This window comes from Procambarus clarkii, chromosome 46 (assembly GCF_040958095.1).
Source record: "Procambarus clarkii isolate CNS0578487 chromosome 46, FALCON_Pclarkii_2.0, whole genome shotgun sequence".
NCBI lineage: Eukaryota > Metazoa > Arthropoda > Malacostraca > Decapoda > Cambaridae > Procambarus > Procambarus clarkii.
Window position 1 is genome coordinate 4,656,406 of NC_091195.1, and position 27,652 is coordinate 4,684,057.

General features: G+C 48.2%; 1 protein-coding gene across 1 annotated transcript in view; it reads right to left on the minus strand.

Moving 5' to 3' along the window:
• LOC123748294 (uncharacterized) overlaps positions 1-16,490 on the minus strand; it is a 49,995-nt gene extending 33,505 nt beyond the window's left edge. Inside the window, exons 1-2 of the mRNA XM_069301657.1 lie at positions 13,350-16,490; positions 10,109-10,705 (exon numbers count right to left, since the gene is read on the minus strand). Coding sequence (XP_069157758.1) covers positions 10,109-10,705; positions 13,350-16,002 — 3,250 coding nt within the window. The 5' untranslated portion in view covers positions 16,003-16,490. The remainder of the gene's footprint in view (positions 1-10,108; positions 10,706-13,349) is intronic.
• Positions 16,491-27,652: the final 11,162 nt, after the last annotated feature.

Here is a 27,652-nt window from a genome sequence, read left to right on the forward strand (position 1 = left end):
TCTACCACTGCCCCTCACCACTCTCCACCAATGCAACACAAAACTCTCCACCACTCTCACACACCACCTTCCACCACTGTCATACACCACTCTCCACCACTGCCACACACCACTCTCCACCACTGTCACACACCACTCTCCACCACTGTCACACACCACTCTCCACCACTGTCACACACCACTCTCCACCACTGTCACACACCACTCTCCACCACTGTCACACACCACTCTCTAACACTGTCACACACCAGTTTCCACAACTGCCACTCACCACTCTCCACCACTGTCACACACGTCTCTCCACCACTGTCACACAGCACTCTCCACCCCTGTCACACACCACTCTCCACCACTTCCCCGTCACCACTCTCCACCACTCTCCACCACTGTCACACACCACCTTCCACCACTGTCACACACCACTCTCCACCACTGTCACACACCACTCTCCACCACTGTCACACACCACTCTCCACCACTGTCACACACCACTCTCCACCACTGTCACACACCACTCCCCACCACTCTCACACACCACTCTCCACCACTGTCACACACCACTCTCCACCACTGTCACACACCACTCTCCACCACTGTCACACACCACTCTCCACCACTGTCACACACTACTCTCCACCACTGCCACACACCACTCTCCACCACTGTCACACACCACTGCCCACCACTGCCACACACCACTCTCCACCACTGCCACACACCACTCTCCACCACTGTCACACACCACTCTCCACCACTGTCACACACCACTCCCCACCACTGTCAAACACCACTCTCCACCACTGCCACTCACCACTCTCCACCACTGTCACACACCACTCTCCACCACTGTCACACACCACTCTCCACCACTGTCACACACCACTCTCCACCACTGTCACACACCACTCTCCACCAATGCCACACACCACTCTCCACCACAGTCAAACACCACTCTCCACCACTGCCACTCACCCCTCTCCACCACTGTCACACACCACTCTCCACCACTGTCACACACCACTCTCCACCACTGTCACACACCACTCTCCACCACTGTCACACACCACTCTCCACAACTCACACACCACTCTCCACCACTGCCACTCACCCCTCTCCACCACTGCCACTCACCACTCTTTACCACTGCCACTCACCACTCTCCACCACTGCCACTCACCACTCTCCACCACTCACACACAACTCTCCCCCACTGCTACTCACCACTCCCCACCACTGCTACACACCACTCTCCACCACTCCCCACCACTGCCACTCACCACTCTCCACCACTCACACACCACTCTCCACCACTGCCACACACCACTCCCCATCACTGCTACACACCACTCACTCACCACTCCCCACCACTGCCACTCACTACTCTCCACCACTCACACACCACTCTCCACCACTGCCACACACCACTCTCCACCACTGCCACACACCACTCTCCACCACTGCCACTCACCCCTCTCCACCACTGCCACACACCACTCTCCACCACTGCCACACACCACTCCCCACCACTGCTACACACCACTCTACACCACTGCCACACACCACTCTCCACCACTGCCACTGACCCCTCTCCACCACTGCCACTCACCACTCTTCACCACTGCCACTCTCCACTCTCCACCACTGCCACTCACCACTCTCCACCACTCACACACAACTCTCTACCACTGTCACTCATCACTCTCCACCACTGCCGTTCACCACTCTCCACCACTGCCACACACCACTCTCCACCACTGTCACACACCACTCTCCACCACTGCCACACACCACTCTCCACCACTGCCACACACCACTCTCCACCACTGCCACATACCACTCTCCACCACTGTCACACACCACTCTCCACCACTGTCACACACCACTCTCCACCACTGTCACACACCACTCTCCACCACTGTCACACACCACTCTCCACCAATGCCACACACCACTCTCCACCACAGTCACACACCACTCTCCACCGCTGTCAAACACCACTCTCCACCACTGTCAAACACCACTCTCCACCACTGCCACACACCACTCTCCACCACTGTCACACACCACTCTCCGCCGCTGTCAAACACCACTCTCCACCACTGTAAAACACCACTCTCCACCACTGTCAAACACCACTCTCCACCACTGTCAAACACCACTCTCCACCACTGTCACTCACCACTCTCCATTACTGTCAAACACCACTCTCCACCACTGTCAAACACCACTCTCCACCACTGTCACTCACCACTCTCCATTACTGTCACACACCACTCTCCATCACTGCCACACACCACTCTCCACCACTGTCACTCACCACTCTCCAACACTGTCACACACTACTCTCTATCACTGTCACACACCACTGTCACACACCACTCTCCACTACTGTCACACACCACTCTCCACCACTGTCACACACCACTCTCCACCACTGTCACACACCACTCTCCACCACTGTCACACACCACTCTCCACCACTGTCACTCACCACTCTCCATCACTGTCACACACCACTCTCCACCACTGTCACACACCACTCTCCATCACTGTCACACACCACTCTCCACCACTGTCACTCACCACTCTCCATCACTGTCACACACCACTCTCCACCACTGTCACACACCACTCCATCACTGCCACACACCACTCTCCACCACTGTCACACACCACTCTCCACAACTGTCACTCACCACTCTCCATCACTGTCACACACCACTCTCCACCACTGTCACACACAACTCTCCATCACTGTCACACACAACTCTCCACCACTGTCACTCACCAATCTCCATCACTGTCACTCACCACTCTCCACCACTGTCACACACCACTCTCCACGACTGCCACACACCACTCTCCATCACTGCCTCATACCACTCTCCACCACTGCCACTCACCACTCTCCACCACTCACACACCACTCTCACATACTGCCACTCACCCCTCTCCACCACTGCCACTCACCACTCTTCACCACTGCCACTCACCACTCTCCACCACTGCCACTCACCACTCTCCACCACTGCCACACACCACTCTCCACCACTGCCACACACCAATCTCCATCACTGCCTCTTACCACTCTCCACCACTGTCACTCACCACCCTACACCACTCACACACCACTCTCCACCACTGCCACTCACCACTCTCCACAACTTACACACCACTCTCCACCACTGCCCCTCACCACTCTCCACCACTGCCACTCACCCCTCTCCACCACTGCCACACACCACTCCCTACCACTGTCACTCACTACTCTCCACCACTGTCACACACCACTCTCCACCACTGCCACACACCACTCTCCACCACTGTCACTCGCCACTCTCCACCACTGCTACACACCACTCTCCTCCAATGTCACTCACCACTCTCCACCACTGCCACACACCACTCTCCACCACTGCCACACACCACTCTCCACCACTGCCCCTCAACACTCTCCACCACTGTCACACACCACTCTCCACCACTGCCACACACCACTGCCCCTCAACACTCTCCACCACTGTCACACACCACTCTCCACCACTGTCACATACGACTCTCCACCACTGCCACACACCACTCTCCACCACTGTCACACACCACTCTCCACCACTGTCATACACCACTCTCCACCACTGTCACACACCACTCTCCATCACTGCCACACACCACTCTCCACCACTGTCACACATCACTCTCCACCACTGCCACACACCACTCTCCACCACTGCCACACACCACTCTCCACCACTGTCACTCACCACTCTCCACCACTGCCCCTCACCACTCTCCACCACTGCCACACACCATTCTCCACCACTGCCACACACCACTCTCCACCACTGCCACTCACCACTCTCCACAACTGCCACACACCACTCTCCACCACTGTCACACACCACTCTACACCACTGCCACTCACCACTCTCCACCACTGTCACACATCACTCTCCACTACTGCCACACACCACTCTCCACCACTGCCACACACCACTCTCCACCACTGTCCCTCACCTGTCTCCACCACTGCCACACACCACTCTCCACCACTGCCACACACCACTCTCCACCACTGTCACTCACCACTCTCCACCACTGCCACACACCACTCTCCACCACTGTCACTCACCACTCTCCACCACTGCCCCTCACCACTCTCCACCACTGCCACACACCATTCTCCACCACTGCCACACACCACTCTCCACCACTGCCACACACCACTCTCCACCACTGCCACACACCACTCTCCACCACTGCCACACACCACTCTCCACCACTGTCACACATCACTCTCCACCACTGTCACACACCACTCTCCACCACTGCCACACACCACTCTCCACCACTGCCACACACCACACTCCACCACTGTCACACACCACTCTCCACCACTGTCACACACCACTCTCCACCACTGCCACACACCACTCTCCACCACTGTTACACACCACTCTCCACCACTGTCACACACCACTCTCCACCACTGTCACACACCACTCTCCACCACTATTACACACCACTCTCCACCACTGTCACACCCCACTCTCCACCACTGTCACTCACCACTCTACACCACTGTCACACACCACTCTCCACCACTGCCACACACCACTCTCCACCACTGCCACACACCACACTCCACCACTGTCACACACCACTCTCCACCACTGTCACACGCCACTCTCAACCACTGCCACACACCACTCTCCACCACTGTTACACACCACTCTCCACCACTGCCACACACCACTCTCCACCACTGCCACACACCACTCTCCACCACTGCCACACACCACTCTACACGACTGTCACACACCACTCTCCACCACTGTCACACACCACTCTCCACCACTGTCACACACCACTCTCCACCACTGTCACACACCACTCTCCATCACTGTCACACACCACTCTCCACCACTGCCACACACCATTCTCCACCACTGTCACACACCACTCTCCACCACTGTCACTCACCTCTCTCCACCACTGTCACACACCACTCTCCACCACTGCCACACACCACTCTCCAACACTGTCACACACCACTCTCCACCACTGTCACACACCACTCTCCACCACTGCCACTCACCACTCTCCATCACTGTCCCTCACCACTCTCCACCACTGTCACACACCACTCTCCACCACTGCCACACACCACTCTCCACCACTGTCACACACCACTCTCCATCACTGTCACACACCACTCTCCACCACTGTCACACACCACTCTCCACCACTGCCACACACCACTCTCCACCACTGTCACACACCACTCTCCACCACTGTCACACACCACTCTCCACCACTGCCACACACCACTCTCCACCACTGTCACACACCACTCTCCTCCACTGTCACACACCACTCTCCACCACTGTCACACACCACTCTCCACCACTGTCACACACCACTCTCCACCACTGTCACACACCACTCTCCACCACTGTCACACACCACTCCCCACCACTGCCACACACCACTCTCCACCACTGTCACACACCACTCTCCACCACTGTCACACACCACTCTCCACCACTGTCACACACCACTCTCCACCACTGCCACACACCACTCTCCACCACTGTCACACACCACTCTCCACCACTGTCACACACCACTCTCCACCACTGTCACACACCACTCTCCACCACTGTCACACACCACTCTCCACCACTGTCACACACCACTCTCCACCACTGTTACACACCACTCTCCACCACTGTCACACACCACTCTCCACCACTGTCACACACCACTCTCCACCACTGCCACACACCACTCTCCACCACTGTCACACACCACTCTCCACCACTGTCACACACCACTCTCCACCACTGTCACACACCACTCTCCACCACTGCCACACACCACTCTCCACCACTGTCACACACCACTCTCCACCACTGTCACACACCACTCTCCACCACTGTCACACACCACTCTGCACCACTGTCACACACCACTCTCCACCACTCCACCTTCCGTAATCTTCCTACTCCTACCTTAAACTTCCTTCTCGTTCCTGCCTTCCTTATTTTTCCTAATCCTTCTATGTTCTTCAACCATCATCATCCACTAACAACAACCAACAGCCACCACCAACACCTTCTCCTCCTCGATCTTCTCATTCTTCCTCCTCGACCTTCTCCTCTTTCTTCCTTGACCTTCTCCTTCCTCCTCGACCTTCTCCTTCCTCCTCGACCTTCTCCTTCCTCCTCGACCTTCTCCTTCCTCCTCGACCTTCTCCTTCCTCCTCGACCTTCTCCTTCCTCCTCGACCTTCTCCTTCCTCCTCGACCTTCTCCTTCCTCCTCGACCTTCTCCTTCCTCCTCGACCTTCTCCTTCCTCCTCGACCTCCTCCTACCTCCTCGACCTTCTCCTTCCTCCTCGACCTCCTCCTCTAACTACAACAACCAACCACCATTACTATCAGTGCTCAACTGCAGGCCATTCTGCCGTGTTTGGAGGAAGTACATCATGACGACAAAGATGTTTTTGTATTTGTCGATAGCCGAGGAGCATTTGAGTCCTTAAACAGTCGAAATCCAGTCTTCATGTCCATAGTTGAGGATTGTAAGAAAAGAATAACTGAGATACAGCTGAAAGGTCACAATGTGAAATTCATGTGGATTCCATCTCATGTTGGAATAGTGCTCAACGAGGTGGCGGATGACTTGGCCAAACGTGCCACATTAAAACCACAAGTTGACATCGAATGCGAATTCACAATGAGACAAATAAGAAGCAAAATCAGAAATATTCAGGCACAGGCAGAAGTGGCGAGGAGAGGTATAATGTATGAGGGAAGCCAAACCATGCAACACTACATGTGTGTGAGTCAAAACACCCATTTCACTTATGGCAAAAGGAGAAATGCTTGGAGTGACTGTACACATGCGGCTCAGGCTTGGGTACAAATATTACTGGGAATATGGGATAGGTGTTCATGATAATGACCCGAAGTGTAAACTATGTGGTATGTTAAGGTCTCACACCCTTGCCCATTATGTTCTTGATTGTCCGTTGATTAATGTATATAGAAACATTGAGATAAGGACTGTTCCTGAACAAATAGCCTGGATGTGTCACAACGGAAAGGTTGATAATATTCTGGAGAGATATAAGAATTTTGCACCAAGACTGTAATCTTTTGTTGAATTATCTGCATGTCTCTTGCAAATTGTCTATACAGTATACCTAAGTCATAAAAGTATTTGTGTGTACGTCTGATACCATACTACTTGTGTAAAGGAGGAAATGTATATGTTTATCTCTCAGAATGTTCGGTAATATGTTTATTGTTTGTGATGTGTGTCTATATATGTATGAACACGTTGTACTGAACGGGGTGAGAATAGCTTGAGCTACCTCATCCCTTTGTGTGTATTTTACCTCAATAAACTTATTTCAATTTCAATTTCAACTACTATCAATAACCATAACCATCAATAACCATCAACCTAAACAATCATCAACCACCTCAATCATCAACAACCACAACAATCAACCACCACTACTATCAACAACAACCATAAACCAACACCAACTACAACAATCAACCACCCCTACCACCAACAACAATCAACCACCACTACTGCCAAATATAATCAACCACCACTACCACAAAATACAACAATCAACCACCAATATCACGAACCTCAACAACTACCAGTACAGTCAACCACAAACGACCACAACCACCATCTACCACTGCCCTCAACCACTACTATCAACAACCACTACCATTAACCACAACTATCAACCACCAACAACCATAAACCACCACCAACAACCTCAACAATCAACCACCACTACCACCAACAATCAACCACCACTACCACCAACAATCAACCACCACTACCACCAAACAACACAATAAACCACCATCCACGCGAACTATAACCAACAATCGCCACTACATAAAGTACAACAATCAACCACTACCATCACGAACCATAACAACAACCACTGCAATTAACCCCCCAACCACACCCATCAACCTCCACAACAATCAACCACCACAACCATCAACCACCACAATAATTAACCACCACAACCATCAACCACCACAACAATCAACCACCACAACCATCAACCACCACAATAATTAACCACCACAACCATCAACCACCACAACAATCAACCCCCACAACCATTAACCACCACAACAATCAACCACCACCACAACCATTAACCACCACAACAATCAACCACCACAACCATCAACCACCACAACAATCAACCACCACAACAATCCACCACCACAACCATCAACCACCACAATAATTAACCACCACAACCATCAACCACCACAACAATCAACCCCCACAACCATTAACCACCACAACAATCAACCACCACAACCATTAACCACCACAACAATCAACCACCACAACCATCAACCACCACAATAATTAACCCCCACAACCATTAACCACAACAACAATCAACCCCCCCCCAATAATTAACCACCACAACAATCAACCACCACAACCATTAACCACAACAACAATCAACCCCCCCAATAATTAACCACCACAACAATCAACCACCACAACCATTAACCACCACAACAATCAACCACCACAACCATCAACCACCACAATAATTAACCCCCACAACCATTAACCACCACAACCATCAACCACCACAATAATTAACCACCACAACAATCAACCACCACAACCATTAACCACCACAACAATCAACCACCACAACCATCAACCACCACAACCATCACCCACCACAACAATCAACCACCACAATAATCAACCACCAAAACCATCATCCATCACAACAATCAACCACCACAACCATCAACCACCACAACAATTAACCACCACAACCATCAACAAACACTACCATCAACCACCACCACCACCAACCACAACTATTAACCACCACTAGAACCAACCACTACCACCAACAATAAACATCACCCACCACTGCCACCAATCACAACCTACCACCACAGCCACCAACCACAACCCAGCAACAATTCCACCACCACTACCATGGATTCTCCATTAAGTGAAAGTAATGAATAAAATATTTTTAACCTGCCTTTTATTATGCTTCAGTTTTATTTCTAGTATATGTAGAAATATATTTTTAATATATTTCTAAATTTTTTATATATATTCCATCAATCAGAAAAACGATTTTTATGCAACATTTAAGGTTGCGACACGGCCTCAAAATTGTTTAGCCAAAGTTGTGCAGTAAGTTGTGGCAACTTATTTACAACCGCAAAATAACGTAGCTAATACATGAAAACAAACGTTGTCACACCTGGCTACTCTCCCCACCCACACCTGCAGAAGAAGGGCCACACCAGCATATTCTCCTCATCCAAACCTGCATCTCAGAGTAAATACTGAATTCTACAACTGGGACCACAGCCAGCGCCCACTTGCAGATGAGACGGAACAGTAAACCAACACCTGTCTCCTTCACACCTGACTACTTTCCCCACTCACACCTGCAGATGAGAGGGAAAACTGGAGCATACACCTGGTAACTCTCCACCCCACACTTGCACATGAGAGGGGACACTGATGCCTACACCTGCTACTCTCCCTCCCAACACCTGCAGATGGGAAGGAACACGGAAACCCACACCTAGCTACTCTCCCGACCTACACCTGTAGATGAGAGGAAACATGGAAGCCCACACCTGGCTACTCTCCCTCCCCACACCTGCACATGAGAGGGAACACTAAAGCCCACACCTGGCTACTCTCCCGACCCACACCTGCACATGAGAGGGAACACTAAAGCCCACACCTGGCTACTCTCCCCACCCACACCTGTCTATGTCACACACTCATGCCAAAGAAAACTTATATCAAGTAAATCTAGCTTGTATTAAGCAAGACAATGTTGGGCTAAATATTGATCAGTGTTATCTTATAAGCAGTGAAGCTTGCTTAATGAATATTCTTGGTCGCTAAACGGTGCTCAAAGTTACTCAAGAAGCATTATAAGTTCTCTAATTCATGACTTTTATTGTAAAAATATTTTTGAAACCACTGGAAGCACTGTGAATTAAACAACTGAGTTACAGATATACACGTGTTAAAATGTCGTCAATACGTACAGGTGAGACGCGTGTCAGAGAAGAACAGGCGACTATACCCTTCTCTTGAGAAAGGACACAGCTGAGCCACCAGGTGGCAGCACCAGTCTATGGCGGGGTCGTCATCAGTGAGGCCCCAGCTGATGGTCAGGCGGAGCGTCCTTCCCTGGTACGGCAGAGTGTCCAGGGTGTCCGGGTGCACGTAGCCCGTGGCGTCCAGGGTGTCCGGGTCCACGTAGCCCGTGGCGTCCAGGGTGTCCGGGTCCACGTAGCCCGTGGCGTCCAGGGTGTCCGGGTCCACGTAGCCCGTGGCGTCCAGGGTGTCCGGGTCCACGTAGCCCGTGGCGTCCAGGGTGTCCGGGTCCACGTAGCCCGTGGCGTCCAGGGTGTCCGGGTCCACGTAGCCCAGGGTGTCCGGGTCCACGTAGCCCAGGGTGTCCGGGACCACGTAGCCCAGGGTGTCCGGGTCCACGTAGCCCAGGGTGTCCGGGACCACGTAGCCCAGGGTGTCCGGGTCCACGTAGCCCAGGGTGTCCGGGACCACGTAGCCCAGGGTGTCCGGGTCCACGTAGCCCAGGGTGTCCGGGTCCACGTAGCCCGTGGCGTCCAGGATAATGACTGAAGACATACACTGAGATACAGTCACGGTCGTTACTGGTATGTTCTAAGATATAACAAGAAGACATACTGAGCCATCCACTCACCTTACTGCTGGGTTTATTACCTGATGACAAGTCCGTATTTTGGACAGTATTAATAGCATCTAAACTATGTATTAATAGCTTTTAAAAGCCACGGTCAAGGTCATCTGTGGCAATGGTCAAGGTCATCTGTATCAATGGTCAAGGTCACAGTCAAGGTCATCTGTATCAATGGTCAAGGTCACAGTCAAGGTCATCTGTATCAATTGTCAAGGTCACAGTCAAGGTCATCTGTATCAATGGTCAAGGTCATCTGTATCAATGGTCAAGGTCACAGTCAAGGTCATCTGTATCAATGGTCAAGGTCACAGTCAAGGTTATCTGTATCAATCGTCAAGGTCACAGTCAAGGTTACCTGTATTAACTGTCAAGGTCATCTGTATCAATGATCAAGGTCACAGTCAAGGTTATCTGTATCAATGGTCAAGGTCATCTGTATCAATGGTCAAGGTCATCTGTGTCAATGGTCAAGGTCATCTGTATCAATGGTCAAGGTCATTTGTATCAATGGTCACAGTCATGGTCATCTGTATCAATGGTCAAGGTCACAGTCAAGGTCATCTGTATCAATGGTCAAGGTCACCTGTATCAATGGTCAAGGTCATCTGTATCATGGTCAAGGTCACAGTCATGGTCATCTTTATCAATGGTCATGGTCATCTGTGTCAATGGTCAAGGTCGCATTAGAAGGTCATATAAACTAAGTCAAGGTCACAGTGAAAGGTCATCTGGACCAAGTATCAAGGTCACAGGGATAGATGGGTCACCTGAATTAAGGATCAAAGTTACGGAAGGTCTAATTAACCAAGGGATCAAGGTCACAGTGAAAGGTCATCTTAAACAGGAATTAGGTCACAGTGAAAGGTCAACTTAAACGGGAATTAGGTCAGTGTGAAAGGTCATGTTGAACAGGAATTAGGTCACAGTGAAAGGTCATCTTCAACAGGAATTAGGTCAGTGTGAAAGGTCATCTTGAACAGGAATTAGGTCACAGTAAAAGGTCATCTTCAACAGGAATTAGGTCATACTAAAAGGTCATCTTAAACAGGAATTAGGTCACAGTGGAAGGTCATCTTGAACAGGAATTAGATCATAGTGAAAGGTCATCTTGAATAAGAATTAGGTCACAGTAAAAGGTCATCTTCAACAGGAATTAGGTCATACTAAAAGGTCTTCTTAAACAGGAGTTACGACACAGTGAAAGGTCATCCTGAACAGGAATTAGATCACAGTGCAAGGTCATCTTGAACAGGAATTAGGTCACAGTGCAAGGTCATCTTGAACAGGAATTAGGTCACAGCAAAAGGTCATCCTGAACAGGAATTAGGTCACAGTGAAAGGTCATCTTGAACAGGAATTAGGTCACAGTGAAAGGTCATCCTGAACAGGAATTAGGTCACAGTGAAAGGTCATCTTGAACAGGAATTAGGTCACAGTGCAAGGTCATCTTGAACAGGAATTAGGTCACAGTGAAAGGTCATCCTGAACAGGAATTAGGTCACAGCAAAAGGTCATCCTGAACAGGAATTAGGTCACAGTGAAAGGTCATCTTGAACAGGAATTAGGTCACAGTGAAAGGTCATCCTGAACAGGAATTAGGTCACAGTGAAAGGTCATCTTGAACAGGAATTAGGTCACAGTGAAAGGTCATCTTGAACAGGAATTAGGTCACAGTGAAAGGTCATCTTGAACAGAAATTAGGTCACAGTGAAAGGTCATCCTGAACAGGAATTAGGTCACAGTGAAAGGTCATCTTGAACAGGAATTAGGTTACAGTGAAAGGTCATCCTGAACAGGAATTAGGTCACAGTGAAAGGTCATCTTGAACAGGAATTAGGTTACAGTGAAAGGTCATCCTGAACAGGAATTAGGTCACAGTGAAAGGAGATCTGTACCACGAGTCAAAGTCAAAGTGGTAAGTCATCTGAACCAAAAGTTTGGCGTCGCTAAATACTTCATGAAATTATTTATGCACAAGAATATATACAGCAGCGGAATGTTTCGAAAATTTATTATTCATGGAGTAGTCGCCCTTAATAAGTCTATATTTGTAATCAAAGTAGAAGGTTTGTCACCCTTAAGGTGACTATATTTGTAAACAATGTAAGGTGTTTGTCACCCTTAAGGTGACTATATTTGTAAACAATATCAGGTGTTTGTCACCCTTAAGGTAACTATATTTGTAAATAATATCAGGTGTTTGTCGCTCTTAAGGTGACTATATTTGTAAACAATATAAGGTGTTTGTCGCTCTTAAGGTGACTATATTTGTAAACAATATAAGGTGTTTGTCACCCTTAAGGTGACTATATTTGTAAACAATATAAGGTGTTTGTCACCCTTAAGGTGACTATATTTGTAAACAATATCAGGTGTTTGTCTCCCTTAAGGTGATTATATTGTAAACAATATAAGGAATCTTTCGTCCATAAGGTTGTAAACATATATGTAAATAATGTAAATCAGAATTACTATATTAAACATGACGAATGAAGCCCTTTGCGTAATTTTGGTATTAATAAATAACCCTAAAAATTATGGTGGAAAATATGAATATTTACCAAGACGCTGCAGGTGAGGAAGGTGAGGCAGGTGACGGATGAGGACGGGCAGTTGGTATGGTGTGAGGCGCAGGCGGAGGCTCTCGAGGGTGTGAGGCAGGAGGGGTATGGCTGCCTCAGACAAGTGACCACGAAACTTCTCTAATTTACACTTACTGCCGGGGGCTGTCAGCCTCTCCAAACATTGTTTTGATTTATCAATATTTCCGTCTTTGCTGTATAAACTATAGTGAAGATCTAAGGTTATGGTTACCTTCATTTTTGCCAGCACTGACAGTGCAGACAGGCGCTGCTTTAGTTGGGGTGTATCGTTTATGTTTAGGTAAATGTTCTTAGGTGTCACCTTCTTAAGAACAAGCGGCAGGACAACCCACGAGTCAACACTCACTATTTCCCACACGTGTTCTGTACGCAGCTTCTCACACACGGCTTGGATGACGTGCTCACTCCCGCGGGACTCTGCTACATGCTTCAACAGCTCGTCAGTCGAATTTGTAACCATCTTGTACAGGTCAATTATGTGAGTAATGAACCTGTGCTCTACTCCCCGGGCACACAGCACCCCGGTAGTGCTGACTAAAATACTTTGCCATCTGGGGCGCTCCCAAAGCTCATGTTGCACGACTCTAATTTCAAACTTTGACCCTCTCAGGTGATCTCCCAAGGAACCCTTTTTCTTACGTACAACATCCACCAAGTGGTCAATGATTATAGAGCTTTCCCCTGACACACGGTGTGATGCTGGATCACCTCGGTCTTGCTCAGCCTTCAACAAGAGAGCGACCAGCCTCCTGCTGGCACAATACTCCTGGTACCTGGCGTGAAAATAGCCAAACACCCACACCACATTGAGGCCCCGACGGTAGCTGGTTCTTGTGAAATAGTTGGACAAGACCTCCTCCTGCGGCAGTCCCAGAGTGTCACACTTCTCCCTAATCTCCGCTTCCGTCTCCGGCCAAAGGTCGTACTCCTGCCTCTGGATCCCTCTTAAACTAATCTCTTCTAAGAACCTCAAAAACTTTTTCACATTTTCGTCACATTTTCCTTTGGGTTCGGTCACGTGTTTGTCTGTGAGTCTGGACACTAGTTTGTTGGTTATGAAGTCATGAATCTTCTCGTAGACTTGAGTGTTTGTGGTGAGGTTGTTAAATTCTTCTGGAGCCTCGACACACAGCAGCGCCAACAAGGTCAAGGTGAGTGGAGTGTTGAGGTACTCACCCAGGAACTGACTCATCTGCTCCAGCTGCTGGGTAAACCTCCCTGTGATGTCACTCCGTTGGCACTCTTCCTCCACCAGCACCTTGATGGTTCTCTCGGCGAACTCCACGCGACGTTCTGGAGTGATGCCCAAGACGAGGATGTTGCAGCGAGGTCTGGTGTGTGGGACGAGCAGTGACAGTTGTTGGTCCCACCCCGGCCGTGTGGTTATCACCAACCTCACATCCTTGCCAGGCAGGTGCAACAGCTCCTTCACCAGCCTTCCTGAATGGTCGTTGACCTCGTCGTAGCCGTCAATCAGGACTAATATATTTAAGCTCAAGATTATCTCCTTAAACAGCTGGAAGTCGGCACCAGAATCACTAGGTGTTTGAGGCAGTAACTGGCGGAGGAGATCATCGAAGGTATTAAGATGTGAGTCCCTGCACTGTACATAGAAAACGAGGTCCACAGTGCCCAGGTGACATATGGCAGCAGTGTCCTCTACCCACTTCTCGAGGATGAGCTTGAGTAAAGTTGTCTTGCCCATACCACCTTCCCCCGTCAGGAGGACACACTCAGGGACTCTTCCGTCCTCTCGTCTCATACTCAAGATGTCTTCATAGTTTATATGCTGACCCTTGGCAGCGTGGGAGGGTCTTGCCCCTATGACGGGATCTTCAAGGAGTTGTAGTCGTGTAAAAGCAAGACTTGGGTTGTAGTTAATGTTAAAGAGGAGCCAGGGTGCGGGAACAATCTGGTACAGCAGTTTATACCCGCCAGTTAGCTCCTGCTTGCTCATCTGCTTAACCTCTTCTGTGATGTGGCTTTTGAACATCTTAATCTCCTGGCGGAGCTGAGGCAAGTGCGCCACATCTGAGGGATCCAGCGGCTCTCTGACCTTCGCTAGCAGACCACCAATATACTTGGTGACATCTCTGGTCACGTGGTACACATCCTGGCTGTTTGTCCCACACCGGACGCGGGCCTCAGCCAGCATCTTAGCCAATAAGTCACTGAGCTCCGTCAGTGTTGACGTAAGATCTTGCTCTGACATTCCCACATTATCATGGGCCAACGTGTTTCGGTGTTTCTTCAGCTTGTAAATGAGGTGTTCAAGTGATGGTCCCCGAGGCCCTGGAGTGGTCCACGTGGGGTCATTCATCTCAGCCAGACCACACACACGTTGCAGGAGTTTATACAACAGGGTGATGTCAAAAGTTGCCGCGTCAGAGGAAGCTTCGAGTTTATCCCTCTGTTGAGCATCGAAGACACGCCTGTACTGAGCATTGGTGTACCCCAAGTCCTGAGTGAGGTAAGTCACTACTGGGAAGGTGCCCCGGTACGACCACATAAACACACTTGCTAGCGCGTCTCGTCCTGCCTTAGTCACAGCCAGTCCATACCGCAGTCTGTTCACATCTTCCGGTTGGATAACAGGACTCGAGGCCGCCATATTGGGCCGTATGATTCTCACCTCACACAACTGTTGTCAAGTTTCACACAAGCAGTAAATGTCCCACGCTGGTTTTGTTATTATATTATGTTTAAAAACATAACATTGTTTCTCACTGTCGGAGACGGGCAGCTTGTTAGGCTTGTGTAGGCCTTCCTAAGCCAACGACAGACCTTCCTCAGGATGCATCCCTCAACAGTTGACTAATTTCCAGGTTAATGTTTACTGCTAGGTGAACAGAGGTATCAGGAGGCTGAGCATCTCACACTGCCAGGGAATCAAACTCGGATCTAATCGGTGATGATCCGACTGCATTAACCACAATACAGTCACTTAATTGATCAAAAATATAAGTGATTTCCAAATAAACCAAATTTTACAAAATGTGTTCACATGTTAATGCAATATTCGGTTCCAGCTTTATTTGTTATTTTCAATTTGTTCTTTAACTAGTTAATTTCTTCTGTCTTTATACTCTTCAGATTTCTGTCATCTGGAAGAACAATTTAACGTTATTAAAACAAGATGTTAGTGTTAAACATTGGGTCAGAAATACATTTTTGAGATCACTAAAACAAATAAAATTCCAAAGTCTGCCTCCTGCATTTTGTTATATTTTATAACTTAAAACTTGTCAATATTTTGACCTAACTCCTGTGATCATTGTGGTGTTGGCTTCTGGTTTAGGTAGAGTAATGGTGCTCATTTTCTCACACAGAAATATACGGTGTAGCATTTAGTAATGTTATTCTCTGCCTTTATCTTGCTCTTGTAAGGACCTATTTAGATTATGCAGTTCAGTTTGGTCAACATACAATATACTGGACATAATTTAACTTGAACCCGTAAAGAGAACAATGACAAAGTTGATCTCAGGAACTAGAAATCTCCCTTATTAAGAGAGATTAAGGAAGCTATGTTTACACATTCTTCGGAAAGTATAGTTGATATTATTGATGTTGTCAAAAGGATGAAAAGTTATGTCGAAGGTAGTAATAATAAGTTGTTAACTATATCAACACAAAATAGAACAAGAAATGATAAATCTGTATCAATAAAAAATAATGTCTGCTTCTCTGTCTATGCGAGCTAGAAGACCCTACTCAGGGAGCTAGCCTCACCTAATTTCTAACAGTAATTCCTGCTGGGTATGTGCCCAACAGGGAATGGCATATATGTAGGGAGTACAACTTTAAAGAGTACCAAAGCTACCCCCCTACCACGAACTTTGCTATATCATATTAATTAGGCTTTGAATTATTTATTTATTTTCTTGCAAGGGTTCCCATCTGAGCTTCTGTGTAGATCGCCCTCTCCCCCTCCGCTCTCTTGTGGACAATATTCACAGTATAATGTTAACAACTTACATGGAGTTTACTACAAGTAAACTTCCGTCCCCTGAGAGTCTCTTATAGGAGCAATGATGGCGGGCCGCGTAGAGGCTCATCATATAAAATGGCCGCCTAGAGGCACATAAAATGGCCGCCTAGAGGCACATAAAATGGCCGCCTAGAAGCACATAAAATGGCCGCCTACATTCACATAAAATGGACGTCTAGAAGCCCCTAAATAGCCACCAAGAGGCCTATTAAGCGGCCGCCTTAAAGCACATAAAACGGCCACCTAGATGCAAAAAAAAAATGGCTGCCTAGAGGCTCCTAGAATAGCCCCCTAAAATCCCATAAACGGGCCGCCTAGAGGCATATAAAGAGGCCGCCTAAAAGCACATAAAAGGGACGCCTAGAGGTACATTTACAGTCTCCGTGGTGTAGTAGTAAGACATTCGCCTGGCGTTCCGCGAGCGCTATGTCATGGGTTCGTATCCTGGCCGGGGAGGATTTACTGGGGCGCAAATATTAACTGTAGCTTCTGTTTAACGCAACAGTAAAATGTGTACTTGGTTGTAACAACGATTCTTCGCGGCGGGGATCGTATTCCAGGGACCTGCCCGAAACGCTACGCGTACTAGTGGCTGTACATGAATGTAACAACTCTTGTATATATCTAAAAAAAAAACACAAAAAAAAAAAACATTAAGGGGCCCCCATAGAGTCACATAAGGGGCCGCCTAGAGGTACATAAAAGGCCGCGAATAAGCACATAAAGTGACGCCTAGAAGTACATAAAAGGCCTCCTAGAGGTACATAAAGGAGCCGTGTACAGGCACATAAGAGGCCGCCTAGAGACATATAAAGGGCCATCAAGAGGCACATAAAGTGACGCCTAGAGGAATATAATGGGTCACCTGGAGGTACATAAAGGGGCCGCAAAGAGGGACATAAAGGGCCGCCTAGATGCCCTTAAAGGGCCGCCTAGAGGCACATAAAATGGCTGCCTAGAGACCCAAAAAAGGGCCGCCTGAAAGCACATAAAATGGCCGCCTAGAAGCCAAAAAAAGGCCGCCTAGAGGCAAATAAAATGGCCGCCTAGAGGTACATAAAGTGGCCGCCTAAAGGTACATAAATGAGCCGCCTAGAGGCACATAAAAGGGCCGCCTAGAGGTACATAAAGGGGCCGCCTAGAGGCACATAAAGGGGCCGCCTAGAGGTACATAAAGGGGCCGCCTAGAGGCACATAAAGGGGCCGCCTAGAGGTACATAAAGGGGCCGCCTAGAGGCACCTAAAGAGGCCGCCTAGAGGCATATAAAGGGGCCGCCTAGAGGTACATAAAGGGGCCGCCTAGAGGTACATAAAGGGGCCGCATAGAGGTACATAAAGGGGCCGCCTAGATGTATATAAAGGGGCCGCCTAGAGGTACATAAAGGGGCCGCCTAGAGGCACCTAAAGAGGCCGCCTAGAGGCATATAAAGGGGCCACCTAGAGGCACATAAAGGGGCCGCCTAGAGGTACATAAAGGGGCAGGCTAGAGGCACATAAAGGGCCACCAAGAGGCAAATAAAGAGGCCTCATAGAGGTACATAAAGGGGCCTCATAGAGGTACATAAAGGGCCGCCTAGAGGTACATAAAGGGATCGACTAGAGGCACATAAAGAGCCGCCTAGAGGTACATAAAGGGGCCACCTAGAGGTACAAAAAGGGCCGCCTAGAGGTACATAAAGGTCCACCTAGAGGTACATAAAGGTGCCGACTAGAGGTACATAAAAGGCGGCCTAGAGGTACATAAAGGGGCCGCCTAGAGGTACATAAAGGTGCCACCTAGAGGTACATAAAGGTGCCGACTAGAGGTACATAAAGGGCCGCCTAGATGTACATAAAGGGGCCGCTTAGAGGTACATATAGGGGCCGTCTAGAGGTACATAAAGGGCCGCCTAGAGGTACATAAAGAGGCCGCCTTGAGGTACATAAAGAGGCTGCCTAGAGGTACGTAAAGGTGCCACCTAGAGGAACATGAAGGTGCCACCTAGAGGTACATAAAGAGGCCGAGTGGAGGTACATAAAGGAGCCGCCCAGAGGTACATAAAGGAGCCGCCCAGAGGTACATAAAAGGGCCGCCTAGAGGCACATAATGGGGCCGCCTAGAGGTACATAAAGGGCCGCCAAGAGGTACATAAAGGGCCTCCTAGAGGTACATACAGGGCCGCCTAGAGGCACATAATGGGGCCGCCTAGAGGTACATAAAGGGCCGCCAAGAGGTACATAAAAGGGCCGCCAAGAGGTACATAAAGGGCCTCCTAGAGGTACATACGGGGCCGCTTAGAGGCACATAATGGGGCCGCCAAGAGGTACATAAAGGGCCGCCTAGAGGTACATAAAGGGGCCGCCTAAAGGCACATAAAGGGCCGTCTAGAGGTACATAAAGGGTCACCTAGAGGCACATAAAGGGCCGCCTAGAGGCACATAAAGGTGCCACCTAGAGGCACATAAAGGAGCCGCCTAGAGGCACATAAAGGTGCCACCTAGAGGTACATAAAGGTGCCACCTAGAGGCACATGAAGGGCCGCCTAAAGGTACATAAAAGGCCACCTTGAGGCATATAAAGGGCCGCCTAGAAGTACATAATGGGCCGCCTAGAGGCACATAAAGGGTTCGCCTAAAGGCACATAAAGGGCCGCCTAGAGGTACATAAAGGGCCGCCTAGAGGTACATAAAGTGCCGCTTAGAGGTACATAAAGAGACCGCCTAGAGGTACATAATGGGCCGCCTAGAGGTATATAAAAAGGCCGCCTAGAGGTACATATATGGCTGCCTAGAGGTACATATTGGGCCACCTAGAGGTACTTAACCCTTACACTGCTCAGGGGTCCTTGGGACATTTACACCCCTGTGCGCAAGAAAAAAAAAATCAAAATTTTTTTTTCGTCTTCTAAACATGTCAATTTGTGTCCCCTGAGCACGGCGAAAACAATCGTAGGTGACATATTTTGGACGCAATTGACCGAGGAAGTCTGGCAAAAAGTTGGCGTTGACAGCGCGGTCGTCAGACCCGGTCAGCGTCACCCGCGCTGACAGATGGGAGTTGCCACAAAGATATTATTACTTAATTGTTTCAATGTCTTCGATTGATTTTTTCTTAGTTTTTTTGAAGTAATATTATTCAATAATGTGTGTTGTGTAATATATTTATATAATAAAAGTGGTGAATAATCGCTATACTCAAAAGTATGATGTGCATATTAGTGATTCAATTATGCTTATAAAACAATGAACAAATAGTCTTGCTGCTATTACACTCTATACACAGGTTATATATAAGTATGTGCATGTTTTGGTCACCATAACGAACCACTAAGTTAGTGCAGTCGCTATACACAGAAGGCGGCTGGCGGCTCCCTCACTCTTTCAAGGTCACACGCACTAAACTTTCTCCCCCAACAATACCTTTTGCAGTGTTATTACCCTATATACACATATTATATATAAATATCTACATGTTGTATGCACCGTAACTGTACACCTAAGCTTGTAGTGCGCCCAAAGAGCATAGAGGCCACCCTCTAAACAGCTAGACAAATCGTGCAGACGACGTCACCTCCGTCACCCATATGGCTCCTCCCAGCATAATCCTTTTGCTGTTATTACACTAATACACACATTATATATAAGTATCTACATTTGTGTTCACCATAGAGAACCACTGACCTGGTATGGTGAATGCAAACAATAACAGCTAGCCACACAGTAAATGATGCTGTCTCCCTCCGTCTCTCAGCATCACTCCTCCCACAGCGCTAATTATTACAACAATCCTGCTATTATCACAACCCTGGTTATTTATATCACAGTCATGGGTCATCTGTAATATTGTCATCGCTAAATAATAACAATTATATATTTATTTAAACATTTTTCGGCGATGCTGTGGTCACAAGCTGAACAGCAATGCTGTTCGTTCATGCTGCGTGCGCCGGCCTTGGTTGCTCCAACAGTACTGTGCCTCTCACACCTCAGAATATTGCCCACGATATTTTTTTAAAATGGCATCTGTTTACAAGAGCCCCGAGGAAGCTACTGTGAACCCCGTGTAGCCGCGGGCCATTTGAATCAGGCCTGGCACCCTATGGCGTATATATACGCCATGCGCACCATGGGACATGTTACTCAGGGCGTATATATACGCCATGCGCACCATGGGACATGTTACTCAGGGCGTATATATACGCCATGCGCACCATGGGACATGTTACTCAGGGTGTATATATACGCCATGCGCACCATGGGACATGTTACTCAGGGTGTATATATACGCTATGCGCACCATGGGACATGTTACTCAGGGTGTATATATACGCTATGCGCACCATGGGACATGTTACTCAGGGCGTATATATACGCCATGCGCACCATGGGACATGTTCCTCAGGGCGTATATATACGCCATGCGCACCATGGGACATGTTACTCAGGGTGTATATATACGCCATGCGCACCATGGGACATGTTCCTCAGGGCGTATATATACGCCATGCGCACCATGGGACATGTTACTCAGGGTGTATATATACGCCATGCGCACCATGGGACATGTTACTCAGGGTGTATATATACGCCATGCGCAGTTTAAAGGATAAAGAGCCGCCTAGAGGTATATAAAGAGGCGCCTAGTGGTACATAATGGGGCCACCTATAGGTACATAAAAGACCGCCGAGAAGTACATAGAGGACAACCTAGAGGTACATAAAGAACCGCGTAGAGGTACATAAAGAGGCGCCTAGAGGTACATAATGGGTCTTCTGGAGTTACAAAAAGGGCCACCAAGAGGTACATAAAGGGCCGACTAGAGGCCTATAAAGGGCCGCCTTGATGTGCATAATGGGTCGCCTTGATGTTCATAATGGGTCGCCTGGAGGTACATAATGGGCCGCCTAGAGGTACGTAAGAGGCCGCTTAGAGGTACATAAAGGACCGCCTAGAGGCACATAGAGGGGCCACATAGAGGTATATAAAGGGCCGCCTAGAGGTACATAAAGGGCCGCCTAGAGGCACATAAAGGGCCGCCTAGAGGTACATAAAGGGCCGCCTAAAGGCACATAAAGGGCCGCCTAGAGGCACATAAAGGGTCGCCTAGAGACACATAAAGGGCCGCCTAGAGGCACATAAAGGGTCGCCTAGAGACACATAAAGGGCCGCCTAGAGGCACATAAAGGGGCCGCCTAGAGGCACATAAAGGCGCCGCCTAGAGGCACATAAAGGGCCGCCTAGAGACACATAAAGGGGCCGCCTAGAGACACATAAAGGGCCGCCTAGAGGCGTATATGTGGCTACCTAGCAGTAAATAGGTACTTGGGAGTTAGACGACTGTTGCTGGCTGCTGCCTGGGTGTGTGTGTGGGGGGGGGGGGAGTTAGTTAGGTAGTAACAGTTGAGTGATTGACAGTTGAGAGGCGGGCGGAAAGAGCAGAGCTCAACCCCCACAAGCACAACTAGGTCAATACAGAGAAAGAGGAAGACACATAAGTAAACACGCAGAGAGAGAGAGACAGACACAGATACTGATCTGGGGTATCTCACATAGTACTATATAACAACATAAGAATAACATGAACTGCATAGGACCCATTCTTCCTTACCACACCGCTCCCATTTATATTCTCCCAAACTCATTCACGTGTGTCTAACCTACGCTTGAAACAATCCGCCGATCCCACACCTATTGTCTTACCTGATAATTTGTGCATAAATCAACAACCGTTTCCATACGAACATTGACACAGGTCTTTCATGAATATAAACTTGTCCAATTTATATCCAGTGTTACCTTAATTTTTTGTATTTAAAACCTTATTTATATCCCATCTATCTATTTATATATTTCAATAATCTCGCCCCTTATTCGTCGACTTTATAGAGAATGTGAATTTAGTTTTTCTTAATCTCTCTTCATAAAGGAGGTTTCTAATTCCTGTTATTGATTGTTATTATTCTCTGAACAAGACCAAGTGAACTTATGTTCATTCTGTAATACAGAGACCAACAATGAACAGTATAATCCAACTGGGGCTCAACAAGGGCAGGAGCAAGGTGAACAATTCTATTAGATATATTGGTGCTACAACATCTAGAAATATATCCCAGAATACTCTTACCTTTATTCAATATATTTATGTACTAAACTGAAACTTCCAGTCTTTCGAGTAACTTGAATAACCTGTCTTCCTTCTGAACTAGCAACAGTCTTCCTTCTGAACTAGCACCAGTCTTCCTTCTGAACTAGCAACAGTCTTCCTTCTGAACTAGCACCAGTCTTCCTCCTGAACTAGCAACAGTCTTCCTTCTGAACTAGCAACAGTCTTCCTTCTGAACTAGCAACAGTCTTCCTCCTGAACTAGCAACAGTCTTCCTTCTGAACTAGCACCAGTCTTCCTTCTGAACTAGCAACAGTCTTCCTTCTGAACTAGCAACAGTCTTCCTTCTGAACTAGCAACAGTCTTCCTTCTGAACTAGCAACAGTCTTCCTTCTGAACTAGCAACAGTCTTCCTTCTGAACTAGCACCAGTCTTCCTTCTGAACTAGCACCAGTCTTCCTTCTGAACTATCAACAGTCTTACTTCTGAACTAGCACCAGTCTTCCTTCTGAACTAGCAACAGTCTTCCTCCTGAACTAGCAACAGTCTTCCTTCTGAACCAGCAACAGTCTTCCTTCTGAACTAGCAACAGTCTTCCTTCTGAACTAGCAACAGTCTTCCTTCTGAACCAGCAACAGTCTTCCTTCTGAACTAGCAACAGTCTTCCTTCTGAACTAGCAACAGTCTTCCTCCTGAACTAGCAACAGTCTTCCTCCTGAACTAGCAACAGTCTTCCTCCTGAACTAGCAACAGTCTTTCTTCTGAACTAGCAACAGTCTTCCTTCTGAACTAGCAACAGTCTTCCTCCTGAACTAGCAACAGTCTTCCTTCTGAACTAGCAACAGTCTTCCTTCTGAACTAGCAACAGTCTTCCTTCTGAACTAGCAACAGTCTTCCTTCTGAACCAGCAACAGTCTTCCTCCTGAACTAGCAACAGTGTTCCTCCTGAACTAGCAACAGTCTTCCTTCTGAACTAGCAACAGTCTTACTTCTGAACTAGCAACAGTCTTCCTTCTGAACTAGCAACAGTCTTCCTTCTGAACTAGCAACAGTCTTCCTTCTGAACCAGCAACAGTCTTCCTTCTGAACTAGCAACAGTCTTCCTCCTGAACCAGCAACAGTCTTCCTTCTGAACTAGCAACAGTCTTCCTTCTGAACTTGCAACAGTCTTCCTCCTGAACCAGCAACAGTGTTCCTCCTGAACCAGCAACAGTGTTCCTTGTGACCCAGCAACAGTGTTCCATGTGAACCAGCAACAGTGTTCCTCGTGAACCAGCAACAGTGTTCCTTGTGAACCAGCAACAGTGTTCCTTGTGAACCAGCAACAGTGTTCTTTGTGAACCAGCAGGAGTGTTCCTTGTGAACCAGCAACAGTGTTCCTTGTGAACCAGCAACAGTGTTCCTTGTGAACCAGCAACAGTGTTCCTTGTGAACCAACAACAGTGTTCCTTGTGAACCAGCAACAGTGTTCCTTGTGAACCAGCAACAGTGTTCCTTGTGAACCAGCAACAGTGTTCCTTGTGAACCAGCAACAGTGTTCCTTGTGAACCAACAACAGTGTTCCTTGTGAACCAGCAACAGTGTTCCTTGTGAACCAGCAACAGTGTTCCTTGTGAACCAACAACAGTGTTCCTTGTGAACCAGCAACAGTGTTCCTTGGGAACCAGCAACAGTGTTCCTTGTGAACCAGCAACAGTGTTCCTTGTGAACCAGTAACAGTGTTCCTTGTGAACCAGCAACAGTGTTCCTTGTGAACCAGCAACAGTGTTCCTTGTGAACCAGCAACAGTGTTCCTTGTGAACCAGCAACAGTGTTCCTTGTGAACCAGCAACAGTGTTCCTTGTGAACCAGCAACAGTGTTCCTTGTGAACCAGCAACAGTGTTCCTTGTGAGCCAGCAACAGTGTTCCTTGTGAACCAGCAACAGTGTTCCTTGTGAACCAGCAACAGTGTTCCTTGTGAACCAGCAACACAGTTCAGGAGAGAACAGCCCGCCACAGTCACACAGTCAGCCCCACAACATTAGGGTTCCGGCCTCCGGACAAATACTTGGTAAACAACAATTTGAAAGCAGTTATTACGGACTGATCACAGGAATATTAACATATATTTTCTTCCCATCATCCCGAGCCCGCAGCTGCGAGAACATGTGACTTTTACAGTTGTCAAAAGACAGAGGAAGATGGAGACAGAGGCAGGTAGGGAGAGATGTGAAGAGGGAGGGAGGGAGAGAGAGAGAGAGAGAGAGAGAGAGAGAGAGAGAGAGAGAGAGAGAGAGAGAGAGAGAGAGAGAGAGAGAGAGAGAGAGAGAGAGAGAGAGAGAGAGAGAGAGAGAGAGAGAGAGAGAGAGAGAGAGAGAGAGAGAGAGAGAGAGAGAGAGACAGAGAGACCCGGGCTCCACCGGGTGTCCCTACTAGTAAATTATAAAACCATTTCAAATAAATTTACTGCCAGTAACTTAAACAATGACGATAAATATAAATATGTGAGTCACTTAACAATATTTTCCTCCATAACTTCACTACAACACTGTCCACACACCTGCCAGTCCACTATACAGCAGGGAAAGTTACACTTAACACTATCTTCACTGATAACTTCACTACAACACTGTCCACACACCTGCCAGTCCACCATACAGCAGGGAAAGTTACACTTAACACTATCTTCACTGATAACTTCACTACAACACTGTCCACACACCTGCCAGTCCACCATACAGCAGGGAAAGTTACACTTAACACTATCTTCACTGATAACTTCACTACAACACTGTCCACACACCTGCCAGTCCACCATACAGCAGGGAAAGTTACACTTAACACTTTCTTCACTGATAACTTCACTACAACACTGTCCACACACCTGCCAGTCCACCATATAGCAGGGAAAGTTACACTTAACACAACAACCTGGTAGTTCACTACACAGTGGCCAGCTTCAGGTTCCTCAACACAACAACCTGGTAGTTCACTACACAGTGGCCAGCTTCAGGTTCCTCAACACAACAACCTGGTAGTTCACTACACAGTGACCAGCTTCAGGTTCCTCAACACAACACAACAACCTGGTAGTTCACTACACAGTGACCAGCTTCAGGTTCCTCAACACAACAACCTGGTAGTTCACTACACAGCGGCCAGCTTCAGGTTCCTCAACACAACAACCTGGTAGTTCACTACACAGTGACCAGCTTCAGGTTCCTCAACACAACAACCTGGTAGTTCACTACACAGTGGCCAGCTTCAGGTTCCTCAACACAACAACCTGGTAGTTCACTACACAGTGACCAGCTTCAGGTTCCTCAACACAACAACCTGGTAGTTCACTACACAGTGACCAGCTTCAGGTTCCTCAACACAACAACCTGGTAGTTCACTACACAGTGGCCAGCTTCAGGTTCCACAACACAACAACCTGGTAGTTCACTACACAGTGACCAGCTTCAGGTTCCTCAACACAACAACCTGGTAGTTCACTACACAGTGGCCAGCTTCAGGTTCCTCAACACAACACAACAACCTGGTAGTTCACTACACAGTGGCCAGCTTTAGGTTCCTCAACACAACACAACAACCTGGTAGTTCACTACACAGTGACCAGCTTCAGGTTCCTCAACACAACAACCTGGTAGTTCACTACACAGTGGCCAGCTTCAGGTTCCTCAACACAACACAACAACCTGGTAGTTCACTACACAGTGGCCAGCTTCAGGTTCCTCAACACAACACAACAACCTGGTAGTTCACTGCACAGTGGCCAGCTTCAGGTTCCTCAACACAACAACCTGGTAGTTCACTACACAGTGGCCAGCTTCAGGTTCCTCAACACAACAACCTGGTAGTTCACTACACAGTGGCCAGCTTCAGGTTCCTCAACACACCAACCTGGTAGTTCACTACACAGTGGCCAGCTTCAGGTTCCTCAACACAACAACTTGGTAGTTCACTACACAGTGGCCAGCTTCAGGTTCCTCAACACAACAACCTGGTAGTTCACTACACAGTGGCCAGCTTCAGGTTCCTCAACACAACAACCTGGTAGTTCACTACACAGTGACCAGCTTCAGGTTCCTCAACACAACAACCTGGTAGTTCACTACACAGTGACCAGCTTCAGGTTCCTCAACACAACAACCTGGTAGTTCACTACACAGTGACCAGCTTCAGGTTCCTCAACACAACAACC